Source organism: Belonocnema kinseyi, chromosome 6, assembly GCF_010883055.1.
Source record: "Belonocnema kinseyi isolate 2016_QV_RU_SX_M_011 chromosome 6, B_treatae_v1, whole genome shotgun sequence".
Taxonomy (NCBI): domain Eukaryota; kingdom Metazoa; phylum Arthropoda; class Insecta; order Hymenoptera; family Cynipidae; genus Belonocnema; species Belonocnema kinseyi.
In genome coordinates this window covers 68,940,980-68,958,656 of record NC_046662.1, presented here as the reverse complement: position 1 = coordinate 68,958,656, position 17,677 = coordinate 68,940,980, and the positions used below count along the sequence as shown (strand labels likewise).

The 17,677-nt window shown below is 29.1% G+C and overlaps 1 protein-coding gene across 1 annotated transcript; it reads left to right on the top strand.

Annotated features, from left to right (window-relative positions):
* The first annotated feature begins 1,047 nt into the window (after positions 1 to 1,047).
* Positions 1,048 to 11,939, top strand: LOC117175250 (suppressor protein SRP40-like). Its single transcript, XM_033364935.1, has 3 exons — positions 1,048 to 1,172; positions 8,153 to 8,456; positions 11,272 to 11,939. Exons 2-3 carry the CDS (start codon positions 8,162 to 8,164, stop codon positions 11,367 to 11,369), a joined length of 393 nt encoding a protein of 130 aa, XP_033220826.1. The 5' UTR covers positions 1,048 to 1,172; positions 8,153 to 8,161; the 3' UTR covers positions 11,370 to 11,939.
* Positions 11,940 to 17,677: the final 5,738 nt, after the last annotated feature.

Sequence of the window (17,677 nt, the reverse complement as noted above, 5' to 3'; positions counted from 1 at the left end):
TTGATCTATTTGTTGTTTTGTTATGTCCATACATTTTGCGGTCAAACTCATGTTATAAAATTGAGAGCTTTGGTCGATAATGGGTTAAGAAATGAAAAATCAGCCAAATTGTTGAATTTGTAACCAAATAGTTGAATTTTCTACCATTCTGTTAAATTTCTGAGCTAAAAATACGATTTTTCTACAAATCAGTTCAATTCTTAACCAAAGAGAAGAATTTGCAACAAAAGCTTTCAATTTTCAAGTAAGAAAGATTTTATAGTCAAGAAATAAAAAAGCAACCAGATTGTTGAATTTGTAAAACAAGTAGACCAAATTTTCCAGAAAGCAGTTGAATTTTCAAGAAATTTTCCAAAATTTACAAAAAATGTGCATTAAAAGAAATATTACATTTTTCCGGAAGATGAATTTTCTTAAAAGTTGATTTCTAACCAAATAGGTAAATGTTCTACCACATTTTTAGGCAAAAAAATGAGTATTCTACGAAGCAGTTGAATTTGTAACCAAAGCAGATTAACGCTCGACAAAAACTTGCATTCCTCATAAAAAAAATAAATTTCTACGAGAAGAGATTAATTTTTAAACCAAAAAGAGTAGTTTTCACCAAAATTGTTAAATTTTGAACTAAAATTGATTTTCCAGTTAAGGAGTAAAAAATCAATCAAATTATTGAATTTGAAAGCCAAAAAGATGAATTTTCATTTGAATCAGATGAATTTTCTACAAAAAAGTTGCTTTTATAACCAAAAAATATTTAATTTCTGCGAAAAGAGATTAGTTTATGAGCATAAAAGACGATTTTTAGAACAAAAGCTACGAAAAATAGGTATGTACAAAAGGATAACAAATAGAGCTCCAAAAAGGCTATATGTACTCAAATTTCGGTATAAGTAGCCCGATTTTTGCGGAACGTGTAGACAGTTTGCTTTAACAAATGCTTAGTAATTGAAAAAAAGAAATTTTTTAAATAAAAATGATAACTCTGCCTAAATTTCAATCAGTTGACCAAGATTTTCTTACTAGATGAGAAACAGAAAGTTCTCCCACCAGATTTCCATAAATTATGACAATAAACTAAACTTATTATTCAAGTTCGCCACTGTAGGTCAGTGTTTGATTTACGTTACAAAGCGAAGGTTGGACTTCATATCTTTCAAATTTCGTCAACTCAGGTGAATAATTTTAATTTTCTTACATTTTTGGATTGCAAATTTTAAACTTCAATATGTTATTTATAATGAATAGTAACAAGTTAATCTGATAACTAAATTGAAAAAAATCGTTGAAATTGGGAAATTTAATCAGAAAACCACTTTTTGTTTCTAGTAAATATATTAATTAAATGTGTGATTTTAATGTATTTTATAATTAGTAAAAACTTTTATTTCGACTTTTGGAAGAACATTTTCTTATTCGTGATCATTTAAAATTATTTTCAAGCAGTGAATTTATTTATAATGGCGCCAGTGTCCTTGATGAAAAATTCCCCCTACTATTTAGGTAAATATTTACATTCGTTGAAAGAATTTCCTTCTCAAGCTTACGATAGAACTTTATACTTGCTGTTTAAATAAGGTTTTTAAATTATCTGTTTTTCAAATTGCAGTTACATTCGGATTTTATCAATTTTAAATTTTAACATTACGCCTTTTGGATGATTCAAATATTACAAAATTAGACGACTGAAAAATCTCTTGTTACAAAAATCTTTTTCTTGTATTGTTCTTTTGCATTTAGAAATATTTTTTTTCAATTATTATTATTTTAATCCAAATAATAATTTTACAAAGATAATTTGAACATTTAAAAGGAAATTTTTGTTTTAAATATTTCATTATTGTTTTCTACATTAAATTAATTAAATTTATTAAAAAGAATTTTTTAATAGTGTAAATTCGATAAATTTTTGATGTCGAAAAATTGCATTATGGAACATTTTTTATCGGAAATTTTCAAATTTGCGAATATTGTATATTATATTGTATATTTCAAATAATTCGCTTATATTGTTCGGAAATTTTATTATTCGAGAATTTTTCAAGTCCGGATTTTTAAATGTAGGCAATTTTCTATTTCAAATAATTTCTTTTTTGGAGATTTGACACTGTTGGGAATTTTATTATTCAGGATTTTTCAGTCGTTCCATTTGATGCAGGAAATTCCCGAAATTACAAAATCACCGAAAATTAAAAATGTCCGAATTGGAAAATTCCCGAATAATAAAATTCCCGAGCAGCTTGTAATATTGTCCAATTTAAACATTTACGTATGGTAAAATTCGCGAGAAAAAATTTCCGGATTTAAGCAATTGAAAAGATTGTTTTTTAGTCAATATATACAACTTCTTAATTTTTAATCCATCTTACGATAATGTTATGAGACCACTCACCGTAAGAATTGTAAGGAAATTTGGTTGCAGATAATAGAATTTTGCGGTAATTTATGGAAAGTTACCATATATATAATTTATCAAATTACCGTAAATTACCAAAAATGTCCGAAAATTTCTGAAACTTTACGGAAATTAATCGCAATTTTTAAATTGAATTTTGGGTAATATATCTTAAGCTTCCATAAATTACCTGTGATATTAGCATAAATGACCGAAAATTTCCATACATTTCCGGAAACTTATAGATATTTTTAAATTGTATTTCGATGAATTTATGGTAAATTACTATAAAGTACCAGTAATATTACCATAAATTCCTAAATTTTCGGAAATTTATAAAAATGTTTAAAATTTAATTTTGGGTAATTTATGGTAAGTTACCATATTTATTTGTAAAGTTACGATTAATGACCAAAAATTGCCATAAATTTCCGAAAATTTATAGACATTTTTAAACTGAACTTTTGGTAATTTATGGTAAGTTACATAAATTACCCTTAAAATTACCGTAAATCATGCTTCCTTTAATCGGATTCTAATATAGGCTAAATATACTATACTATTAATAATATACTATTAATTGTTTAATTTCGATCGTTTTATAATGTTGGGAATTTCGCATTATCGGCTATTTTATTATTCGAAATTTTCTCGTCGGAAATTTTATTATTTAGAAATTTTCAAATTCGCTAATATTATAAATTGTTTGAGAATTTTATTATTCGAGAATTTTCCAAGTCAGGATTTTTATATTTCGGTAATTCTCGAATTCAAATATTTTATTTTCAGGAATTTTACAGTTTTTGATATTTTATTTTTCAGATTCAATCGTCCAATTTGATATAGAAAATTCCTGAAATGATCAAATTAAGTGTAATCAATAAAGCCCGAATTGGAAAAATTTTAATATTACCATATTTGTATATTCCCGATAATAGATCATTTTCAAAATAAAATTGCCAACATAATAAAATATCTAATTGCCGACACAGGAAAATTTTCGAATGAAGAAATTCCCAAATCTAATGTAAGCAATTAAAAAATGATTTTAATAATAAATAAATAATAAATCAGATAAAAACGATGTTCATCATATAAAAGTATTTTATTCATTATTTTATTACTCAACAATCTTTTAATTGTTTAGATTCGGAAATTACCAATGATTTCTAAATCCTATTTGATTTATATAAATTGTTTTGAATTTTTTTATACTCACCCTAAATTCTTTAAAATTCCCTTCAAATCCACTGAATTAATTGGATTTTTTAAAAAATATTTTATTTCATTGTTCAACCCCAATTTATTCCGGACATAATAAATTACATAACAGTTTTTTCAATTCACTTGAAATTTGTTTATAATTAACCTAAAGTTTTTATGAACTTTACGGAATTCTTTTCGATTACCTTGAACTTGTCTCAATTTGCTAAACAAATTTTATAATTCGTTGGTTGAAATTTGTTTTAATTCGTTTAAATTTTGCTGAATTAGTTGTGCATTCTGTTCACTCCCATTTAACTCCCATTTTACTGAAGTTAGTGCATTATGTTGGATTCTTTTTCGACTTATTTGAATTATTTTGGAATTCATCGTAAATTCTAGATCTTTTGGAATTCTTTTGACTTTTTTAAAAACTCTCGTTATAGTACGTTGTGTATTGAGGGCGTAAGGAAGGCTGTTTTAACGAGTGTGTACTTGCCACCAGAGCGAAGCGAGGGCGAAAGTCACACGAGAAAAAATAGCCTTACGCCCTTTATACACACTACACTTTTTGCCTATCCTTCACCATTGCATTTTCCAATAACTTTTCCAAATCCCTTCTACAGTTTTCTTTTACCCCTTTACCCTTTCTTTTTCCCAATTCCCTTTAACGTCCCCCCTTTCTTCATTTCGCCGTTCCCCTTACTCTTGTTCTTTTTCATATTCTTCCCTTCTCCTTTTATTTTTTCTCTTTTCCCATTTCCCCCCTTTCCCTTTTTACCCTTTCTGGTTTCTCATTTTCTTCTTCTCTTTTCCTTTGTCTGTTCCCTTTCCCCTTTTCTCTTCTCATGTTAACCTTTCCCTTTTGAAACTTTCCCCGTTCCGTTCAATCTTTTGCTCTTTTACCCATTTCCCCCTTTCCTTTTTTCTTTTCACCTTTTACCCCTTTCCCTTTACTATTTTCTCCTTTTCCCCTTTTCCCTTTTGTAAATATTTAATGATGAAAGGGTGCAAAGAAAAAGCACTTTAATTTACATCATATGATATTATCACTTGTGCCAGGTGTCCCACTTGCGTGGTGTAGTGCATGTATAGCGGGCGTAAAGTTTCATGTTGGCCCAGCGATGAAGTGCGCATGTGCGAAGGCCACTGGGCTGGAATTGGCCAGATTACGCCTGCTTTACGTGCATGCAATGGCGCGTTTTCGATGGGGGTCGGACAAAAAATTATTTTTATTTCGAAGTCTTTGAAAATCACCTTGAATTCTGAGAAACTATCAAATTCTTTTGAATTCTCCTGAATTCTTCTAAGTTCATTCCGAATTTACTGAATCCAGTGGAGTGTTTAAAATTTTAAATATTTAAAAAAATTTTTGTCGAATTCTTATTTCACTTAAATTCCTCTAAATTTTCTGGAATTTTATTTAAAATGCATTGTTTTACTTTTGGAACTTATTTTGAACTAGTCACTTCAAGTTAATTTCAGTCACTTTTTCAAGTAAATTAGGCTTAGAAGCCCTGCAAATTTTTTGTTTATTTTCCACAGTAATAATTTTTCGAACATTTCGTCCCACAATTCGCCCCTTATCGAGCTAAACATAATTCCTGCCGTACTAAAAATTCGTTCGAGAACAAGCGACCACAATTTAAACAGTAAAAAATTTGCACGTTACGCGGGCACAGTCTCATCGCGTGCGGCTCGCCTAGGGCGCGCAAATGTTGGTTCTCGCGTTTCGCGCTCGATGTTGTATTTATCTTGTGCTTCGCGCTCGATTATATATTTACCTCGCGCTGCGCGCTCAGTCTTTATATTTTCGCACATTCTTGCGCAAACATTTTAAAATTAAGACTCAAAACATCCACCACTGTAATTTTGTAATTGTGAATTCTCTTTCGTTAAAAGACAGTCTGAGCGCACCTATGGTATGCGACTGATGGCAATCGCACTCCGCACTTGGTCTTTGCATTTCCTCCACATTCGGGCACAGACCTTTTGAAATCAAAGGTGAACGGACCGACAACTGTAATTTTGTAATTTTGAACTCTCTTTTGTTAAAGCTCTTTTGGCTTTAGCGAACACATTCTCATCACGTATCTCGTGCTTCGCACTCGATTTTATCCAACATGTAAACTTTTCTACATTATACAGAACACTTTGGTATCAATTATGATACATTTTTATGTAACTCTGTCTGGGATTACTTATTAAAAAATTGCAAAATAAAAAGTAAATTGTATTTATCATGATTATTTTTGTATTTGTTTCTTATTTTGCTTTGAATTGTATTCTAAGCTGCTCTGAAACATGCATCATTCCAATAAATGTATATCATTACAATTCATAATATGCATACAAATTGAATCATGCTAGTTCTTATATTCTTGTTTTTATAATTTTTTATCCTTAATGTTGTTTTTTACGATTGAATAAAAACTACTGCGCATCTGCATATGGTCTAATACAGGAACCTATACAGGGTCCTATATAGGAGCCTATGTCTTATTTCGTCTTTTCTGCGCTTTTTCCAAAAAGTTCATTTTTGCATTTTTTATCTTATGTCTTACGATTAAAAGAAGACTACTCGTCCAATCAAAAAATGATTTATTATAAATTTATAGATCTTTTTAGGCGAAAAACTTTTGTCTGGTAATTTAAGTTCGTACCTTGTGTCGTTTTTTTAAACAAATTTAATATTTTTATTTTGAATGATATTTTTTTCGACTAAAGCAAAAACTACGTGTCCTATCAAAAATTATAGCTCTTTTTTGGATGAACAATTTTTGTCTCATTTTTTTTTCGTAGCTTATAGCGAAAAGTGATTCATTATAAATTTGCAGTTTGTTTTTTTGGATTTTGAAATGCTCTAACTCTGATAATTTTCTTTTTATAGAAAAAAGTCATGAAGATAAATTGTTTGAGCTTCTGAATACTATGAACAACCGTACGTAGAATTTTTAAATCTTGAAAAAATGTGGTTTCAAAATTTTTTTGTGAGATCAAGGAATTTTCAACTTTTTGACCAAATTGAAAATGTTGTTATTATAATCTTTTAGAGCTTTCAAAAAGCAAAGTTTCTCTTCTCTTGGCTTTTTTTCATATCATGCGTTGTTTAGCTTAAAATGTTCATTTTAGTTTGTTTTTTTGGATTTTGAAAATGCTCTAACTCTGATAATTTTCTTTTTATAGAAAAAAGTCATGGGTATAAATTGTTTGAGATTCTGAATACTATTAACAACCGTACATACAATTTTTAAATATTGAAAAAATGTGGTTTCAAAAATTTTTGGTACGATCAAATTTGGAATTTTTACTTTTTCGACCAAATTAAAAAAATTGTTATCGTAATCTAGTAGGGCTTTTAAAAAGTAACGTTTTTTCCTCTTGGCTTTTTTTCGTATCATGCGTTGTTTGGCTTAAAATGTTCATTTTAATTTGTTTTTTTGGATCTTGAAAATGCTCTAACTCTGGTAATTTTTGATTTTTTTAAAAAAAGTCATACGATTAAATTGTTCAACTTTTTGAATACTATAAATAAACGTACAGAGAATTTTGGAATTTTTAAAAAAGTGGTCTCAAAAATATTCAAAATGTGCCCACTTTTTGAATTTTTATCCAAAATGGCTGGCTAACGAACTTGACCTTTAGTTTAGGATACTAAACGAGTGTGCCAAAGGGCAATCTAATAGATTAATTTTTTCGAAAGTTATCGTGTTCACAGACAGACAGACAGACAGACAGACAGACATACAGACATACAGCCATACAGGCAGACGTACAGACATACAGACAGACACATTCTTAAAAACCTGTTTTTCGGTTTCAGAGGATCTCAAAACGTGGACATTTGACAAAAACTGGGGGCGGGGGGTCAAATTTTACACAAATCCAATACCTTCTGTGATGAGAATGTAAAAAGGAAAAGATGCAAAATTAATTGATTCTCGTAAAAAAAACTTGTAAACTATGTTTCGAAAGTAACTAAAAAAGTAACGATTTTTATTGTAGTTACTGTTACTGAAAAAATGTAACTAGTTACAAATTCGTTACTTATTTACAAAAATAATTTCGTTAACAAAAAAGTAACTAGCTAAAAGAAACTAGTTACTTCGCATTATTGGATATTTTATAATGTTCATAATTTTTTTCGAAAAAAAATCGGATAAAAGTCGACAGAAAAAAACCCGAGAAATAAAATTCCCGAAACTGTAGAATTCCTGAATAATAAAATTCCTGGCAGAAAATTCTCTAATTATAAATTAACCGAAATAGAAAATTCCTAAAATTGAATATTTTTTAATAAAAATATTTGATTAATGTATTTTTAATAAATAAATAAGAATCATAAGATAGTTTCATCATTTAATTTCGAGAATTTTCTATAGCTCGGGAATTTTCGAATTCGATAATTTCAGTATCGGACATTTTGTTTCCGGGGTTTTTAAGTCGTCCCCTTAAATCTCCTTTATTTCTTGATTATAAAAAACCACTCACAATCATAAACCAGTAAGAAAATACCAACAGTATTTAACAAAAAAAGTGTCTAAACATATTTTTCAGTTCAATAAAATGGCTCCGGTTAAACGAATGAAGAAAAAAACGAAACCAAAAGAAAAATCATCTCAAAACTGTTGTGATATGTCTTCGGATTCGGAATCAGATTCTACCAGTTGCAGTTGTTGCTCATCGAGTTCCTCATCATTTAGCTCCGATTGTTCGTGTTCGGATTGCTCTGATTTCTGGGATTCCGAAGATTTCCCAAAACGAAAATCTGGCGCAAAAAAAAAACGTCTTCCAAAAACCAAGAAGACTACAAAGCCTGCTAAGGTATCCAAAAGGAAGAAAAAAGTTTCTTTCTCTGATGGTGAGTATTTTGAAAAATTATTCTCACAATAATTAAAGTTAAAAATTTTTTCTTTATTGAAACGACTCGGGACTTCTACATGGTACATATTACGTTTACAAGGATGTATTATTGAACGTAATATTTTAAACACATAATCTGAAGGCAATTATTCTGGCCGGAACAGAGAGCTGTATTCAGAAAATGTTCTTCTTGTGTTTTTTTTTGTAATTGAAAATGCAGCGTTTTTTTGCGCCCATAAACTGCAACACTCTGGCTATTATGCATGCCGGGCTAGTTTCAATTTACATAAAAATCTGCATGTAAAGTGTTTTCTTTGCTTAGAGGGTAATATAATATAATACAATAATAATAAATAAAATTATTCTATCACATTATGTAATAAAGACTATTATTTTATAATGTAATCAATAATATTTTTATATTATATAATTGAATAATTCTATTATATGCTTAATTAAATTAAAAAAAGCATATTTTCCGACGATGCTCTCTGTTCCGGCCTGTATAATTTCCTTTAGATTATGTCCTGAAAATATTACATTAAAAAATGCATCCTTGTGAAAGTATCAGCATTATCCTATTATGTATGTGGCGAAAACCCGAGTCGTTTTAAGAGCCTTAATTACTAATTTTCTATAGAAAATTTCTGATTTTTTTTGCGATTCTTAAAAAATCATAAAAAAATATTATAAGAAAATCAATACAGAAATTAAGAATATTAAAATATTAAAAGAGTTGATGCAAGCATTTTGAAGATTTGTAAACATATCAGAGTTTTAAGGGATTTCAAAGGATGTCAACAAATTTCGAGCGACTTTCACTGTTTTAAGGCTTTTAGAACATTTTAAAATATTTAAATGTTTTCAAATTTTTCAATTCAAAAAGATTTCAGCGTGTTTCAAAAGATTTGAAAATATTTCCACGGATTCATGGAATTCTGAAACATTTCGAGGGAGTTTTTAGAGTATTTCAAAGATTTCCAAACATTATTTGGATTTTAAAGGGGCTCAAAAGGATTTCAAGAGATTAAAAAAATTACAAGAAATTTCAATTAATTTTATAGGATTTCCAAAGACTTTAAGATATCTCTATTTCATTTTGTATGATAAATAAAATAAAGTATTAAGGTGTTTCTAGCGATTTCGAAGTGATTATAAGAAATTTTTGGAAATTTCACAAGATTAAAGATTTTTGGAGATTTACTTGAATTCAAAGGGGGTTTTTGAAAGAGAATTTTAATAAACAAGTTTAATTTTGTTTGAATTTTCAAATATTTGGAAGCAACTCCGCGCATTTTAAAACTTTATGGGATTTATAAATATTTCAACTAATACGAAATGGTTACATTGGTTTTTAAGAGATAACAAATACTTCCACGTACTTCAAGGGATTTCAAGTGAACTCTTTGAAAAAAAATTAAATTTTAAGGAATTTCTAGAGATTCTAAAGATTTCAGGGTATTTTAAGGTATTTTTAGAAAATTCTCAAGATTTGAGAATTTTACTTAATCTCCAAGGATTTCAAGGGATTTCCAAGAGTACTAGAGATTGAAACAGGTTTTTAAAGAAAGCTTTAATGAATAAATTCAACTTAAATCATATTCAAAGGCTTTCAAATGATTTATAATTTTTTAGATGGATCACTACGATCTCGAAAGATTTCAAGGGATTTCAAGGGATTTTAAGGAATGCTAAAAGATTAAAAAAAATATACTCTCAAAAAATGTCTGGTTAAAGCAACTAGAATTTTGGTTAAATATACTCCTACTATTTTCTCTGCTTAGAGTAACCAGAATTCCTTGTTAAATTGGCCAGAAATTCTTTAAAGCTTCCAAAGAATTGTGTTTAATTTCCAAAAATTTCGAGGGATTTCAAGGTTTTTCAAAGAATTTCACAATATTCGAAAATGTTATTAAAGCTTTAATGATTACAAGGCATTTAATTGAAATCTAGTGATTTAAATGATTTTTAAAAAGAGAACTTTAATGAATAAGTTCTATGCAAATGATGTTGAAGTTCTCCCAAATGATTTATACTTTTTAAAATGGATTTGTATGATCTCGAAATATTTCAAGGAATTTTAAAGGAATCTAAGCGATTTTAAAAGATATAAAAAATTTCAAGAGATTTCAAAAAATTTGGTAGAATTTCCATAGATTTCACATTACAGATTTCAAAGGATTTGAAGAGCCATTTAAAGAAATTTCACAAAACTTAAAGGATTTGATTAAATCTCCAAGAATTTGATGGGATTTCAAAGATTTCCAAGAATTCTAATATTCTTTCTAGAGAACATTAATGATTAAGTTTAATTCAAATTGTATTCAAGGGATTCCAAATAATTTATATATATGTATGCCCATCCCCATGTTAAGTTCTATAGGACCTCTAATTATTTTTAAGATTTTAGGGGATTTTATGATTTTCAATATATTTGTGATATTTGAGATATAAATGAAATTCACAGATTTTTGCTGCGTAAAGTTTATTTTTACAGAATCGCTATTTGTGTAAAGTTTTATAGTTTCTCTACTTTTTACATTAAATAATTTAATATTATTTTTAATTTATTATCATTATTACTTTACTATTTCAGTATTATTTATTCCAATTCTGATTATTGTTTAATCATGGTTTTCCACATAATGATTTCTTATAATGAATTTCCTATAATCCATGGAATCTTTTGCTATATCGGGAAATCTTACAATTTTGCAATCTAGTGTACACCAAAAATTCAAATAACCAACGCCTTAAAAAATATTTAAAAATTGGAATTACGAAATATAATTCAATTTTTAATTTTTTCACAGATTCGGAGTCATCGGACACTTCTGGCTGTCAAGATGGAACTTGTAGAAGAAAGGTTAAAAAGATAAATAATCACGGGCGGCGTAAGGCAAAAATTTAACGATTGAAATTTTAAAATTGCTGAATGTTTTATTATTTTTTAGGTCTGATTCTGTGTTAAGTATTTTGATATTTCAGTCACATTTTTCATCAGGCTGTGCCTGAAGAATATTTCTGTTAGGATTAGGATGATTTTTAATGAGTATCATTTTTAAAGTAGATAAATCTTACCAGATTTAATTGAAAATTCATTGATAATAATTCGCAAATTAGTTAATAGTTGCATATAATTAAAGTCTATTATGATAAAGTCGAGCCGCAAGAATTATTTCAATATACTCACTATATAATTTTTTCGGTGTTCTAAAAATTATTCTAAACTATTAAATTGATCTTTTACTAATAGTTGCATTATTGATCGAGGAACAAAATACAATTAGGAAAATATGATTTGTAAAATATATTTTGTCAAACACTATTATTTTAATCTATACAAATGTCTGACAATGCTCTATGAATTAAAAAAAATGACTCTTTTAATTATTATTGTTAAACTAAATTTTTTAATGGAAATGCTCTAATTATTATTTATACAAATAAAGATCGTATCAGATATACAACATGCAAAATATGGAGATTTTGTTTTTATTCGAGATTCCTATTAATTGTTTTTAAGGATTTAAAAATAAAATTATACTATTAACATTGTTTTCAGAAGAATATACTAGGTACATTTTTCATTATATTGTCTTAAGAAAGAATTCCCTATTCCTTTGAAAGTTTTTAAGGGCTAATAATTAATTTAAAATTGAATAGTATTTATTCTCTTTCTCATATCTTTAAAATCAGTTTTTAACAAAGAATAGAAATAGAAACATAAATAGAATATAACTAGACAATAATAATACAATAAGAATGATATAAATAAAATTCTATATAATCTAATGAATTTTTTAAATAAAAAATACCATTTTTAGAAGAATAATACATAATGTAGCAAAACATTATTTTAGATTACTCCTTTTCGAAAAAATCGACTTTTTCAACTTGTTTTTTAATTAATTGAAATGTTCATTCATTAAATTTTCATACAATGTGATCTAAATGTAACGGTTTTAACACTTGTTTTTAATATCAAATTCTATGTTTTCTTGAATTCGCAACAGTCTATAATTAAACAAAATTAAGTTTTCCAAAATTAAATTTCTAACTGTTTAAAATTAAAGAAAATTAGAATAGCAACAGTTAAAAGTTCAATTTGAGATATTTTTAAATTTTCAACTGATAGAATTTAATTTCTTTTACAGATTCTTAATTTTGTTAAAATTATAATGATTTTTGTTTAAAAATAACCATTTTTGATGCAAAAGTCCAACATAACTTAAAATTGTTAAAAAATGATTAATCTTCTTTGGAAGCTAAAGTTGTTAAAATAATTGAAAATACTCTTTGAAACCTATTGCCACTGAAAAACACACAACCATACATTGTTTAAAAATGATCAAGTTTTGATATCTTTATCGGTAGCCGCAAGCTAAACCGAAAATTCTATATGAAATTTAAAGCTTTTTAAAAATATTATAATTTTTTAATTCTTTACTACAAATTCCGATTTCGGGTGTAAAGTGCAAATGTAACATGAAATTGTTAAAAAGTTGTAAATCTTTTTTCAATATAATTCAGGAAACATTAAAAATACCGATTTCCGACGAAAAAAAAACATAATCCAGAATGGCTAAAAATTCCTAAATTTGCTTACATATAATTATTTCGTGTGCAATAACCAATTTTAGAAATAAACGTCAAAGAGACTTTAAATTGTTAAACCATTATAAATCTTTGAAATATATTAATTTTTGAATTATTATTTCAACTTTAGACGAGAAAAACTAATACTATCCGAAAGTTTTGAAGCCTGTAAATTAAAAAATATTTTTTTTTTAAAATAGCGGCTTCGGTTTAAAAATACCAATTTTGCGTGCAGGGCACAAACTTAATCTAAAATTGTTGAATATTGGGAATCTCGATGATGATTTTTGTTTAAAAATGTTAATTGTCAATGGAAAATAATACGACCTAAATTTTTTAGAAATTTCGAAGTCCTCGAAACTTTATGATTTCATATTGAACTTCTTTTTTGAAAATTCTAATTTTTGATTAAAAGCGAAAAGGTTTTCTATAATATTACTTATAAAAAGGGATTATTGCTTGATTTAATTTTCAAATCTTGCAATTTGAGATATAAAATTATTTTAAGTAATGAAAAACCAATGATGTTTTCAACAACAAAGATTGCAGCAATTTTTTGACATTTGTCTTTTTTTGGTTAAACTTGTTAATGTTGCAAATTATTTATTTGTTTTGCAGAAAATTTCTGTTTTTTCTTTGAAATTTCAACTATTTTGGTAGAAAATCTGAGTCAGTTGAATTTTTAAATATTTTAGTAGAAAATCCAACAGTGTGCTGAAAATTCAATGTTTTTTTACAAAATTCAACAATTTGGTTAAATTTTTGTTTTATTCTTGACAGAAATATTGTACATGGTTGACGATTCAACTGTTTTGATAGAGATTTCATTTCGTGTTTTAAGACGAATTTAACTTGTTTTTAATTAATTTTTTGTTATAGAAATATCATAAACTGTTACATTTTTTGTTGAACATTAATTCTTTTGCTGTTGAAAATTGTACTAACGCGTTTTTTATTAAACATTTTTTGTTTTTAATTTAGTTTAACTTTCGATTTTTTAAGATTCATTATTTTAGTTGAAAATTCAGCTTTTTAGTTGAAAATTCCTTCTCTTTAATTGGAAAGTGTTAAAAGCTTATATTTTACGCATGTAAATAATTGTGCGTTTGAATTAAAAAATGTAAGCTTTAATTTTATTAGATTAAAGTAAAAAAGAGTTCCACTTCTAGTGCTTTAATTCGCAGTTCAGTTTTTATTACTTCCCACCAACAAATTTCAGTTTTAAGAGTTTTTTTTATTTCAATGACCGTGAATATACACCATTAAGCCATTTCCCTTTCGGGGTAGGCGTGACTCACTCGGTGGGGAAAGGAGTAATGTGTGGATGGGATAGAGAATTTTCAGATTGATCCCGAATTCTCGTGTTATTTATGTAAATAACACATTCGTTCCGCAACACTGCTCCGACTCAGGTTGCTGATCAATCTCTCTAGCAATCACCGCAAGTGAAGATCCTCATAAAGTCATTATGTTAGGTTCCCCACTTGGGTTCATTAGTGGCTAAGGTCTTTTGTTTCAGGCGTTATTCACTCTACTGACACTCTTTTTATTAACTATTTGCCGCCATACTTTCCTGTCCTGATATACTTCTCTAGCTTCTTTTATGTCCATGCATTTTTTCATGCAGTCTCTCATGTTTCTGTGACTTCTTATGTCTCTTATGAGTAGGGTCTCATTCACACATTCTAACCATTCTTTCCGCGGTCTACCTCTCGGAACGCTGCCACTTACTTTACCTTGATACACTTGTTTTGTTAGTCGTTCATTTGGCATTCTCTCAACATGTCCGAACCATCTTAACCGATTTCTTTCCCATGTGTCTACTAGCGTCTCTTCTGCACCACATTCTTTTAGAATTATCTCGTTACTTACTTTGTCCATTAGGGATTTCTCGCTTATTATGCGCATGAATCTCATGTCAATTGCGTTAATTTTACTCTTATCTTTTTCTTGATAAGTCCATGTCTGGCTACCGTATAGTACAGCCGGTACAAATATAGAATTATGTATTGCCATTTTAGCTTTATTTGTTATCTTTTTACTTCTGATAAGGGGACATGCTCTAACAATAACATTCGTTTATGCATTTATCTCATTCCTCATCTATCTTCCCGTCCCTAGTAAATAAGCTACAAAGGTATTAGAACTTATCAAATTGTTCAATTCTCGCATCATTTAATAAAGTATTACATAGTGTTTTTTCACTCTTTCCTTCGAACACCATAGTTTTTGTTTTATTTGCGTTAATTTGGAGGCCCATGCTCTTCATGCTTGCATCTAGTTTATTCAACATTCTTTGTAAGTCTTCGATTGTCTCTGTCATAACAACCCTATCATCTGCGAACGCTAACCCACGTACCCTTACTGTTTCGAGATCCACACCCTCTTCGTCGAAAAGAGCCATTCTTAAACACTTGTCCAGAAATAATATAAATTACCATGATGACATAACGCATCCTTGTCTAACTCCTTGAATAATATCGAAACAATCACTCAATTTCCCATTCACCCTTACACTCGCTTTGCTACCCGTATATATTGTTTTTATAGCTTGTAGGAGCCATCCATTAACTCCATACTCTTTCAGGACTTCCCAAAGTTTACTTCTATCTACCTTGTCAAAAACTTTTTCTAGGTCAACAAATACACAGAAAACTTTTTTTCCTACTCTCAAACTTTTTTCTGTTATTTGCCTTAAGCAAAATATTTGATCCGTACATTACCTTCCTGGCATGAACCCTCTTTGAACTTCCCAAATCTTTGCTTCTGCTATTTTCATTACCCTACGAATAAGTATTTTTGAGTATATTTTACTTACGGTACTTAATAAGCTAATCCCTCTGTAATTATTGCAGTCGCTTTTATCTCCCTTTCTTTTGTATATTGGTACGATAATCGCTTTTTTTCAATCGTCTGGGACGTCTCCAATCTGGAAACATAAATTTATCAATTCGCACAGTCTATGTGGTATGCACTCGCCGGTATTAACGCATTTCAGCGTTAATACCGTCTACCCCGGCAGCCTTACCGTTTTTAAAGTTCTTAATTATATTCCTAACCTCAGTGATACAAACTTTCTCAATTGAGTTTTCTATCGCATCGTCTTCAACATCGCAGTTGTGGCGTCCTATAGCTTTATCTCCGAATTGTCTCCTAAAATAGTCTCTGAAACCCTCTAGTATTCCGTCTGCATCATATACCATTTCCCCCCTACTATTTCTCATGTTGACAAATTCTGTACTTTTGTTTCCTTTCATTTTTTTTATAAAGCAGTTTCTTGCTTCCTTCGAAGTCATTTTGTATTTTCATCCCTTCTTCGGCTCTAATTGTATCTTTACGTTCCTTAACTAATCGTTTGAGTATCCTGTTTTCGTGTCTATAATCATTTCTACGTCAAGGATATTCCGTAACTTTGTCCAGGTGCCCTCTATATCTTTATTTTTTATACGGTCCTCCCATGTTGCCTATCTATGCTTTCATTATCTTATTTTGGAAATACATTCGCACATCCGGTTTCTGTAGGTTCTCAATTTTGATTCGCGTTTGTTTTGTTTTCTTGGTTCTCTTTTTTCTCCATCCTCGACCTAAGTTAATTTTAGAGATCAGAAGGTAATGATGAGTATTGCATTCAGGACCCTTGTATCTTTGACTAACTCTCTTATTCTTTCATCCGCAACAACAAAGTCAATTATACTGCGGCTATTTCTTTTAGACCAGGTGTAGATGTGGATCATTTATTGCCTAAAACAAGTATTTGTGATAAACATACCCCTTTCTAAGCATAGACCAACTAATTTATCTCAGTTATAATTTGTTCTTGGATCCCCAAAATAACTTAGTACTCTTTCTGTATCCTAATTTTGGATGCCCACCCATCCGTTCATGTCTCCTAGTTGAATTATTCTTTCCCCATGTTCGCAAATATTCATTGTGTCATTTAAAGTGTCCCAGAAGGCGTCTTTTACTTCTCTAGGATCACTATCAACTGGCGCGTAGCATGCTATGAAAGATAGTCTTCTGATTCCTATTTTCATTCTAGCCCACAGCAGTCTGGGAGATACGAAACCATAGTCTCCGAGATGCTGCTTTGCTTTTTCATTCAAAATCAGACCTACTCCTTGTTTACCATGTGATTCACAGTCTACTCCTGACCATATTTCTAATCTGCTTTTCAACACGCCGTTTTTTATGTCTTTGGTTTCGAATTTCTCTTTCTTTGTTTCAGGCACACATAAAATATCTAGTTTCCTCACGTCCACAGTTTCACGCAATTCTGTTACCTTGAGATCATTCACCCCCTTAGCATTCCAAACACCCCGTCACCATTCGTCGACTGAAACATGACCTTTAGATTTTCCGTGCGCATGCCTTTTGTCAATTAAAGTTCCAGTCCTTTCCGAGGCTATTTTGTAGTTTATATTATTTATTGTTTAGATTATACGCCCAACTATCACCTTTATGCAATAAGATTATTTTCTGAGTCGAAATCATGTCAAAGTTAAGTAGCAAATCATCATGTGGTGGAGATTGTATTTATAACGTCAGTCCCACCACAACTTCATTTTTTTGTGTATGTCTATTACAGGCCTAAATCTTTGAATTTATAATAAATAGAGAGTT

Bases quoted from the DNA above. Each gene is read 5' to 3' on its own strand.
- LOC117175250 (XM_033364935.1), top strand. From the start codon at position 8,162: ATGGCTCCGGTTAAACGAATGAAGAAAAAAACGAAACCAAAAGAAAAA. The intron at 8,457-11,271 runs GTGAGTATTTTG...ATTTTTTCACAG, and splicing joins AAAAGTTTCTTTCTCTGATG to ATTCGGAGTCATCGGACACT.